The following is an 11,484-nucleotide window of genomic DNA, read 5'->3' on the forward strand; positions in this document are numbered from 1 at the left end:
GAATACATGAAAACGGGACTCAGGCTTTTGACAACATAAAGGAAATGTTTATGTAATAATTCTCTCAAAAATTACATTTATTTACATATTAGTCTCTGAAAAACTAAAATTAACCATGCATTGTTAACCATAGAGAGCAGACAGGTTTGAGCAAGAACCTCAAAAAATTAATGCAAGACATTTCTGAAGTACACAGAATTCTGGGGTGGTTTCTGGATATATGATTATTATACAAAACTGAATTTCACATAACTTCACGTATCTCAGTATGGATTTCACAGTCTCAAGATCAGCCCTTTAAACACTATATTCAATAAACAAAATTGTGGCAACTCTTTCAAAAGATGTTGTATAGACTTGCATGGTAAAAAGTGCTAAATTGTTTACACCCATCCAGCTTCACTTCTGGCCAGTTGTCATAACCTGAATTTCCAACTATACAATTAAAAGGATTACTGTGATGTCACACTCTCTTAAAAGAATTTAATCAGTATCCATATAGAGGTTAGCACACATTTATAGCACTGAAGTTCTCCTAAAAGAATAATATCATTAAACAAAGGTCATTATTGAATAAAATATGCATGTTCATCTTTTTTCATGACCAGTATTAAACAAGTAGCATTATCCCTGCACTGAGACGACATTAATTTTGGTGGGTTGGGACAGATATATTTTATATTTATACAGATTTTTCAGATTGCACATTGTCACTCAATGGTTCAGTTTCCTGTCCAATGGAAAGCAAGCAGTTAAACACTCCTCGTCGTCACTGTGAGGATTCTGATCCTGTCCCCCATGTGAGCATGGCACATAAGAAATGTCCTGGATCTCATCGGTCCTGCGATCACCTCAGTTTGATCACCCAGTACAGGACAATGAAGACAAACAGGGCGAACAGCAGCATGTAGCAGAACACCTTGGATTGGCTCCCCCTGGCGAGATGCTTCAGTCTACCCATGGTGGATCCCAACAGGCCTCCAGTGGAGTCGAAGTCCGAGTCCTTGAGGAGAAACAAACGCGAGATGTTAAAGTCATTCAGATCAGTGTTTTGATGAAGAAACTAGATTTTCATTAATCATTTCCCATCGCTTACCATTTCTCCCAACATTTTATTCTGGTACTTGACTTCATTTCCAATGTCAATCGATAGCTGAAATAGATGTAAATAGACAAAGAAATTATTATTTTTTTCTCATTAGATATATTGTAATGAGTGAAAACTAAAACAATATATATATGCCCCAAATATAAAATGAAATAAGCCCACTCACATGTTTAAGTGCGTTTACTTTAGCTTTCAGTCCCTCCTGTAGATGTTCGTTCTCCTCCTCATACACGCTGTATCCACTCGCTACGTAATTCCCTTGAGGTCCTCCCTCACCTAAAGAACAAGTAACAATCAGGTCCAACTCATTAGATAACACTAGTGTTTCTCAGTATTTTAAAATACAATATCCAATCACAGCAACTATCCAACTATTTGCCACGTATGAATTAACATGCATGAATTGATTTGACTTGTCTAAGATGGGCAGGGCCAATCATTTTACTGAGGCTGGCTGGGAAAAACTTCCAGTTCCTTGACATGCTGACTGCAAAATCAAATAGATGTGCACTTTAAATATACAATCATCAGAAACTACTGAACGTCTAAAAGTGAGAGACTAGTTATGAATGAAATATTGATACAAAAATCAAAATTAGATATTCAAAATAATTCCTATCACCGTAAAGCTCCTTTGAAACAATCTGTTTTGTTCATAAATCTAATTTATTTGCTGCCCAGTTTTATTTATCAGTTAAAATTAACCCCTTTGAGAACTGACTTTTAGATTATATTTTGATGGTTCCTTTCAAACTGTTTAATCAATATCGAAGGAACCTAAAGTTAAGCTTGGATGTGTCAGTTATTTTGTCATACACGCAGAAACACTAACAAACACTCATTCATTTTCTGATGTAAACATCTCTATGTTAACCTGACCTATGTAGCAACTTGTCTAATACAGAGTAAATTAGCCAGTTATTGTCTTTCTCAGGTCAGGTCTGGTACCGTTATTTAGGCAGGTGCTTCTCCAGATCTGGAAACTGTGATATTTAGCATGATTTGGCCAAACAATCTTTGATTAATCTCGGAAACTGTGGCTGACTTAGCTTAGCATGAGCTTCAAACATAACAACAGAGAGAAAAAGACTTACCCAAACCTGCACGCCTCATTATAGCCCGGAAATCTTTGTGATATGATATACGATCACCACAGTTTGAAATTAATGTAACAGATTTTAGCTTGTCTTGCTATTTAAAGCCGCTGTACTTTCCCCCTCCAACTCAACAAGCGCCACGACACCCTACGGAAGCCGCGAAGGATGAAGCCAGCCACACGCGAAAGGGTGTGTGGGTAATGAAGTTTATTCAGCGAGTTTTGTTTGCAGACAGCTGACAGGTTGAAATCAAAATGGACACTTCTTGTGTTTTGTGGAATATTGCAGTGTTTATTATAAATGCTTTTTTTAAATTATTATTATTAATGTGCCCTTGTAATCTTTTATCAAAATAACAGCGACATCTCTTCTCGCGAGGGCGGGGCAACCTGTTACTCACACGAGATCCACCAATAGCAATATTTTTTTCTCCGTTTTTCTACTTTGTATGATGGTCATTGATAGATAATATGGACATTAGCTTTTTCTGCATTGAGTTAGAACTTGAAAAGCATTTTTTTTTGTTAGGTGTAGAATGGCTAATTTCCTCCCTTTTTTCAAAATTCGTACCAATTTACTCAAAAACCACTAATGAAAATTGTTCTTTGGCAAATTGTGGGAGACCATTTTGTGATTCACTCTGAATACGGGCTATGCACAAGAAACTATGGCGTTTTTACTAAGGTAAGGTATTTTATTAAACAGATAAATTACCATATGTAGCTCTCTAACAGAGTTCATTGTAAATCATTTTCTATCGTGAAGGGTCATAATCATCCGCACAGTCACGCAGAGTCGAGGCACAGCCAAAACAATGTTCTTCTACAAAAATGCATGCAGTTTTTATTTTTTTTTACTTCTAGAGGACTAAGCTGCTTTTAGATGCGTTTTGGTCGATCGGATCCCAAGTGGACGACATTGAATACAGATGTAAACAGGGTCTAAAATGTTTTGAGCTTGTTCACTTTAAAATCACTTTCAAACACATTAGATCGGATTGCTTTTAGTGTTAACACTCATGATGTAGGTATTGGCAGTAGCAAGTCCTGTTCTAGCTCTGCATCAGCAGCGGCGGCGTAGCAGATTTATTCTGCCAAGACCAAACCTATCAACTTTGTCATGTCCCTTACCATGCCAAACACTCCAAGATTTGTCATGACGGAAATATTACCAACTATTATAGGGCCAAATAGTGCCATTTATAGGGTCTGGCTTGTCCTGAACCCACAGCACATCACTGTGTCCGTCCACTGTTTTCCGTGCATCACCCTGCAATTTCACAGAGCACTCAACAAAGCAAGCTTCAGAAAGAACCCCTCAAAGAGAAATTTCAGTGTTCCTGATTATCAATAATCAATAATCCATGTCTGTAAATGCCAGTTTTCTTAGAGTACAAAGTTCATGTTTTGATTTGGACTTTCATACAATAAAAATACCAAATTGTTTGTATATATTGTTTGAAATCGCACAAAATAGAATCAAGACTATAGTTTACTTTTTGTACACACATACGCACACACAAACACTAAAAAAATACTAAAAAAAGATTATAAAAAAATATCTTTGAAATGTACTCTCGGATACTTGAATCACAAACTTGTGCATGTCAAAGAATCAATGAATCTACAGTGTCTTCTTGTATTCTGAAACCCCAAATCCCTTTCATTTCCTTTCATTATCATCATTCTTTCATTCACCATGCATTCTTGTCATTTAGAGATCATTTCAAAAATATCTGACACTTAAAAGCTCAAATTGCTGATATCACTCTTGTCGTCTCTGTGGAATGTGACGGACAGCTCAAAAGCTGAGAACATACACTGAGTTTGGAATCTATTTAATTCCTGACAATCATCCTGACATAATTCCAGCTATATAATCTCAGCTATGAGTCACAGCTAAACAGACGCTGTCTCATTAGTATTCACCATCACAATCTCTAATCCGTTATTTCGCTGCCTAAGTCTGGTAAACATTCACAGAACAATGTACGGCTCTTCTTTGGCCATTCGTATTACACTAAGACACTATTATGTGAGGATTATTTTTTATCCATAGGACATATTGTTTGTCTTACAGATGAAAAAGTGACAGTTGTGGAATTGTAAACTATTTTGTGCTGCACATATTATTAGTAAACCTAGCAAACTACACAAATACTATGAGAAAAGATCCCTTGCTTTTATTTTTAGGACATTTACTCAACATATCTGTCACAGCATAAATTGAGTAAACTCTTAACATACACCGGATGTTCTGCTCTCACTGTGACATTAAATCGACATGAAAAGGAAGTTAAGATAGTCTTTTCTTCTCTGTTGTGACTTATATCTAAGTGAAACGGCTTCTCGAACAGGTAAAAATGTAGGGCGGGGTTTGATTTTGTCCATGGGGAATTGATTGGATGTTTGTGGTTTGCTATTGGTCAATCCCATGTGAGTGACAGGTTGCCCCGCCCCCGCCCTCACGCCAGTAAACACGACATCAGAGAAGAGAAGAGATGTTATGAAGTTATTTTGATTAAAGTTTACAAGGGCACATGAATTTTAAAGAAATAAGGCTGTGCAAATATAATTTGTTTATAATAAACTGCATTATTCCATAAAAAAAGTCATTGTCAATTTTGACAGTAATGTAATCCTGTTTACCTGAATTAATAATAGAGACAATATACTTGTAGATTATTTAATGATTTGTCTGAAAGATCTGTTTACAGATAACTAAAGGTATAAATTCCCAAGAATCATTTTCTTGAGGAAACAGAAAATTCTTAAAAAATAATAATTAAAAAAATTGTCATGTAATATTTTTTCAGAATAATCAGCATTATAAAAATCAGCTTATTGTGGGATGTGTGGAAAATAAAAATATTAATTTGTGCTTTATGGGTTGTTAAAGAACAGGATAGAAAATATATTCACTAAAACATTCACTGACATAAAAAAAAAATATAATAAAAAACAATGTTGGTAACTTGGTTACACTTTATTTTAAGGTGTCATTGTTACAGTGGAATTATATATTTAAGTACTGAGTAATAATAAGCAACTAGTTGCATGTAATTATGCATAATTTACTGTTATTACTATGGTAAGTACATGTAACATATGTAACAAGGACACTGTAAAATAAAGTGTTACCCTTTATTTTAAGGTGATGTTAGTTACACATTACTACATCTACTTAGTAATAACAGTAAATTATGCATAATTACAAGTAACTAACCCTAAACCAAACCCCAACCGTATAGTAAGTATATATTACTCAGTTATTTAAGTACAATGTAACTAAATCCCCTTAAAATAAAGTGTAACCCCAATTTTTAACATTGATTCTATAAATTGCTTCGAATCCAAGTGTGGACATATTGCTTGAAGGTCATCTGGAACAGCAAACTAATTACTTGCTCCACTGATGGCCAGAAATTTCAATTAACATGCACTGATTTCATTTAAACTAATCTCTTATTGTGTTATGTATATACTGAGCAAAGAAGATATCACTAATGGCTTTCTGTAGAATGCACAGATAAGCGTATTTGACATTTTAATCTTCTCTTAAAACTAAGCTATTGATTAGAGCAAGGGAACAGCTGATGTAAAATAGTCTTTTCCTCACCATTATTGGTTGTGGAACTAGTTATTATTAGGAGTGCCTACAGCACATCTTGCTTGAATTATTTTCGGTGGGGAACTCACTCAGCCTCAGGGAACGTAGAAATGGGATAGAAGAAACCCACTCCTTTTTCGGATTGACATCACTTTGAACTGCAGATAAAGAAAAGAAATCTCTCAACATCATGTTCTAATATTCATGCTATTCAACTACAAATGAATCTGGGCGATGCAATTATCAGAGTGCTTGGCTCTATTTTAAGCCTTTATCATTTCAACACTTTATAATAATAAAGCAGTTAAAGTGCACTCATCTCCTTACAAGGAAGGAAGGACATAATATAACAATACAAAATGGCTTTCAAAAAAGCCATTTTCATGCCAAGCTGGGATCAAACATTTCCCCTTTGCCACCATTTTACTGTTATATATAAACCATTTTGACATTTATCAGCATGGTAAAAGCTAAAATGCATTAAAAAGTCCAGCCAAAAATGAAAATTCTATTAATTCAATTAATTCATTATGTCGTTCCAAACCCGTAAGACTTTCATTCATCTTCGGAACACAAATGAACACCTTCTTTCATCGAACATGACCTCGTGAAATTCTCCGCTCATTGTGTTTTTTAATAAAATAATGTTGCAGCCATACAGTCATTCTGCACAGTTTACAGGTCTGGGCCAACTTGGCCTCTTGCATACATATTTTCATAACTTTGGTTGCATCATTTGCACAGCTGTGTTCCACTTCAATGAATATAATCTCTGTTTACTCTCTGATCTGTTCTGCTTTCATTAATATACAATTTTTAAACTGTCCCTGGATATAGTTTGTGCACAGACCAACTTTCACAAAGCAGTTTAGGAGCTGTAATAAAGAAATATCAGCAAAAATCTCAGCTTTGCCCAGAGGCTGTTTATGATCAACTCATCATACGTGCTTTCAAATTCCAGAAAGATTTCTGCACTACATCTCTTAATGATCTAAGGATGATTCTTGAACAGTAGAAGCTCCAGATAATACCAAATGTTCTTTTTTAATCACAGAAGATGACATCATTTTCAGCAGAGATGTTGCAAAATTCTTGATGATGACTTAAAAAGGGAAATATAGTGATAAAGACCAGCACAACAGGCCAAGAACATTCCTCTAATGGAAAAGTACTGCTTTTATGACAGCCATGAAAGAGTTCAGACCTCCAGATAGGGCTGAGCGATAGACGCGATTAACTGGTAGAAATGTGTCATCCGGTATAGATTTTGCTGTGCCGTGTGGTCACAAAAGCTTATCGTTTATAAACAGGTGATTTTAAACTGTTGAAGAGCAATAAGCAGCTGAAGAGAACTTTTGAGAGATGCGAACACATAAAGCCGCCGCTCAGAGCGCGCAAGTTCTTTTTGCCGTCATATTTGGCTTGAACGGTTTAACGTTACCGTACTGTACCCGTCTTTGCAAATATCCTCATAAAAAGTCATTTATCTCTAAAGTGAAGGTAAACAGTTGAGAAAGAAAACACACGTGTAAAACTGGATCTTAAAGTGACAGCAGCCTAATATTCCTGCTGCTGTCTGCCATCATTTAATCAGCAAGAGAAAATCTCTCACTGCTCTTGACTGAATCACTTTTGTAAATTTAATAAGAATAAATGTATATTTAATTTACATAGACTATGCTGTGTTTTTTATACATTTGATTACTTTATACGGTATGTCTATATGTCTATTTCTTTGTTCTGTTGTAGTTTGTTGTCCTATTGCTTGTTATTAGTTTCTTTGTTCTTATTTTATCACTGACTGTTACTTGTATTCAGTAAGCTTGAACGTTTTTTATTAACTAAGCTAGAATGCGTTTTTTGTGATATTGAAACTAGTGAATAGAATTATGAAATTCCAATGTTAAATTTTGATATCATAAAAACAATTCTAAAATAATTTATATATATATGAAGACTTCAGATGCAAAAGCCTCTAAGTGCCATCTGAAATTTTCTTCTAAAATGAGCATTTTTATCAAGCTTGTATATTTAAGTTCAGTAATTTCACTTTGATGACAGTTAATAGGTCATTTTCATTGCCATTAATTTGAAATAACTGAACATAAACATACAAGCTTGATAAAAATGATCATTCTAGAAGAAAATTTCAGATGGCACTTAAGAGGCTTTTGCATCTGAAGTCTACATATTGTATGAAGACTTCAGATATTGTATATATATTGTATATATACAGTACCAGTCAAAAGTTTGGAAACATTACTATTTTTAATGTTTTTGAAAGAAGTCTCTTATGCTCATCAAGCCTGCAGTTAAAAAACAACAACAACAACAAAAAAAACAGTAATATTATGAAATATTATTACAATTTAAAATAATGGTTCTCTTTTTTAATATATTTTAAAATGTAATTTATTTTTGTGATGCAAAGCTGAATTTTCATCAGCAAGTACTCCAGTCTTTGGTGTCTTATGATCCTTCAGAAATCATTCTAATATGATGATTTGATACTCAGTTATTATCAATGATGGAAACAGTTGTGCTGTTTAATATATTTTTTTGGAATACTTTTTTCAGGATTCATTGATGAGTAAAACATTAACAGCATTTATTCATAAAAACAGCATTTATTCAAAATAAAAACATTTCTAACAATATAAATCGTTACCATCACCTTTTATCAATTTAACGCATCCTTGTTGAATTAAAGTACTAATTTCTTTTAAAAAAAAATAGTTATTGTTCCCAAACTTTTGAACGGTAGTGTATATTGTTACAAAAGATTTCTATTCTAAATAAATACAGTTCTTTTTAACTTTTTATTCATCAAATAATCCTGAAAAAAGTATCTCAGGTTATAGAAAAAATATTAAGCAGCACAACTGTTTCCAACATTGATCATAAATCATCATATTAGAATGATTTCTGAAGGATCATAAGACACCAAAGACTGGAGTACTTGCTGATGAAAATTCAGCTTTGCATCACAAAAATAAATTACATTTTAAAGTATCTTAAAAAAGAGAACCATTATTTTAAATTGTAATAATATTTCATAATATTACTTCTTTTTTTTTTTTTTTTTTACTGCAGGCTTGATGAGCATAAGAGACTTCTTTCAAAAACATTAAAAATAGTAATGTTTCCAAACTTTTGACTGGTACTGTATATATATATAAGATATATATTGTTATCATGAAATAAAATGACTCATATTGTGATATAAGATGGTCATATCGCCCACCTGTATACCTCCAGATGTATTAGGAAAACTCAACAAAACAATATTCACTTGCCTCTGAATGCAGCATTTTTTCCCCTTATAGAATAACAGCAACTATCTTTACTGAATGTTTTTCGAATGTAAGTCCTTCGACATTCTTAAGTCTTCACAAAAAGCAGAGATGCCAACGGGCAGAGATTTGAAATAAAACTCTTTTAATTAACAGTGGATAAATCTGCATCGACTTATCGACATTAATCTGATTGAGGTAAATGTGATATGGACTAATTAAATATCTAAGAAAGAGAAAGACGGGTTTGGATTGCTTCACATCACATCAGCCACCAGTGCAGCGTAACCAAAGTGATAAAAGGTGAAGTTAATTATTCATCAAATTAAAAGACATCACAAGTGAACTCATTAATAACATCATGCCTGAGGATGCACGATAAAAATGGCAAACGTCTCAAAAATAAAATCATCAGCCAAAAGGTTCCTATCTCCATAGCAAAGCAGAGTAGCTGAAACTTTAAATTAATTTATTTTTTCTAATAAAAAAGAAAAGGGGGTCTAATAAAAGCAAGTCACTGTATAGTTCCTGGTTGCTGTCTAAAAGGGGTTCTAAAGAGTTCTATAGAACCTTTTCTTCTAAAAGCTAGTGTACAGTTGCTCTTGCTTTTGTCCCCGTTCATCCATTCCCAACATGTGTCTTTCATTTCATTCTACACTGCAGATTCACTGAGTTTAACAAGTAAACCATTGTTTGCTGAACTGGGAAAATTGCTTTTGCAAATCCCCTCTGTATGAAGTGCCACCGTCTGGTCAAACATTTCTCGTTCTAACAAGAGTGAGTGCTTATCATTCGAAAGACAACATAGCGAGGCTGTAACTGCTTTCTTTATTAAAACAAAAGTATAGATAGGCAAGTATTCATTTGCTGCATGAATTTCCCCAGAGCCTCTGTTTGCTGAAAACATACGCACGGGGGATGCAACCATCTGCTCAGCATAACAGAAGAACAGGCTGGAAAAGACCGTGCTTTGTTCAAATATGAGGAAACAAGCCATGCTCTAAGTTGGAATTTTATTTTATTTTTTGCACAAAATGAACAGAGATATGCATTATTAAATGTATAATTAGAGTAACCCCTGAATTCATGTGCATCGGTCATGTTCTGGGAGTGCTGAATGACTCATTAAGAGAGGGAGGAGAAAGAGAGAGGGGGGAAATGATGAATGTAGACTGATGAGTTTTTAGTGCCTTCAAATTTGTTCACAGCTCTTGGAAAATCCTCTTAACATTCAAGATGTTTTTTTTTTTTCCTTGTCCTATACAAACCGATTTCATAAAGGTTAAACCATCTAACTTGAACATGAATTTATATGAAAATACCAAGCGGCAACCTCCCCGTCTCTCTCTTGAAACCAACACGGAAGTGAATTCAACGGCAATTAATCGACTGTCCGCTTGAGGCTGGGTGCAGAAGTGAGTCAAATCTGCATCTCCCCCATGTTAAAATGCCCAACTTTACAGCAGAAAAAAACACATTTACAGTCTGGTGCAAAAAGTGGCTTTGGTCTATATAGCTTATTTTTCCCTTCATGACAACTGTGAGGGGGGTGAATTTTTTTATAACTCATCCGTTTAAATTATATTAAGCCTTAAAATTTCTGCATAATTAAGGGTGTCCACTTTTGAGTGACAGGTGGATTCCCGCTGCTGTGGTCATTAGTCATCATTAGCCATTTGTCTGCTGTCTGTTAGCCGTCACGTTACCTCAGCTCATTGTCTGAATGTAAATAAATAAATTTGGGAGTGACGCGCTGCCAAGATGGCGACGGTCGGCCACGCCCACTTTAGGCTTCAAAAACGGTCTTCAGAAACTTACGGGTGACGTGACGTCATGGACACTACGTCCATATTTTTTTTACAGTCTATGGAAAATACACTGCTGTACCATACATCCCCATTCAGAAACGAAGCAATAACAGCTGGACTGCTTGTCATTCCTCCATGTTTCTTAAAGTCGACATGAAATCAAAACTGACCCTATACTTTGTTAGCGGATACTAGTCTTGTGGTGAACAATTAATATGTGCAAGTTAATACACAAAAAAAAAATAGTTTGCCGTGGTAATCTTTAATCAAAATCTGAAAGATTACTTCCGGTCTGGAATGGCGTTCCTTCTCTGATGAGGTCAGTTTGACGGCTTGGGTTGAAAACGCTAAACCACTCCCCTCAAACCGTTAGTCTGCGATGAGCGAGAGATGGAGAGGAGGTGCGCTAAAGTAAAACCCCGCCCTCTATTCAATATTCCTTTTCACTTGGAAATACGTCACAACACTGGAGAAAAGTCGTTTGCAACTTCCGGTTCATGCGGACTTTAAACAAGGAAGTTCTAATATTTAGCAAACTGATTCTGGTTAAGATTTATCCCCATACAGAA

At 34.8% G+C, this 11,484-nt stretch overlaps 1 protein-coding gene across 1 annotated transcript; it reads right to left on the minus strand.

Moving 5' to 3' along the window:
• Positions 1–25: 25 nt before the first annotated feature.
• Positions 26–2,388, minus strand: bet1 (Bet1 golgi vesicular membrane trafficking protein). The gene is made up of 4 exons (XM_084131086.1): positions 2,203–2,388; positions 1,275–1,384; positions 1,097–1,153; positions 26–1,003 (listed from the first exon to the last, which is right to left on the minus strand). The coding sequence occupies exons 1-4, from the start codon at positions 2,219–2,221 to the stop codon at positions 848–850; spliced, it is 342 nt and encodes a 113-aa protein (XP_083987212.1). The 5' UTR covers positions 2,222–2,388; the 3' UTR covers positions 26–847.
• Between the last annotated feature and the right edge of the window lie 9,096 nt (positions 2,389–11,484).

The sequence above is a fragment of the Abramis brama genome, assembly GCF_963993115.1.
Source record: "Abramis brama genome assembly, chromosome: 12".
NCBI lineage: Eukaryota > Metazoa > Chordata > Actinopteri > Cypriniformes > Leuciscidae > Abramis > Abramis brama.

Excerpts from the sequence above, each read along its gene's own strand:
- bet1 (XM_084131086.1), bottom strand. Across the intron at positions 1,154-1,274 it reads AAGTAAACGCACTTAAACAT|CTATCGATTGACATTGGAAA; the intron begins GTGAGTGGGCTT and ends CATCTATTTCAG. Across the intron at positions 1,004-1,096 it reads ATAAAATGTTGGGAGAAATG|GACTCGGACTTCGACTCCAC; the intron begins GTAAGCGATGGG and ends TTTCTCCTCAAG.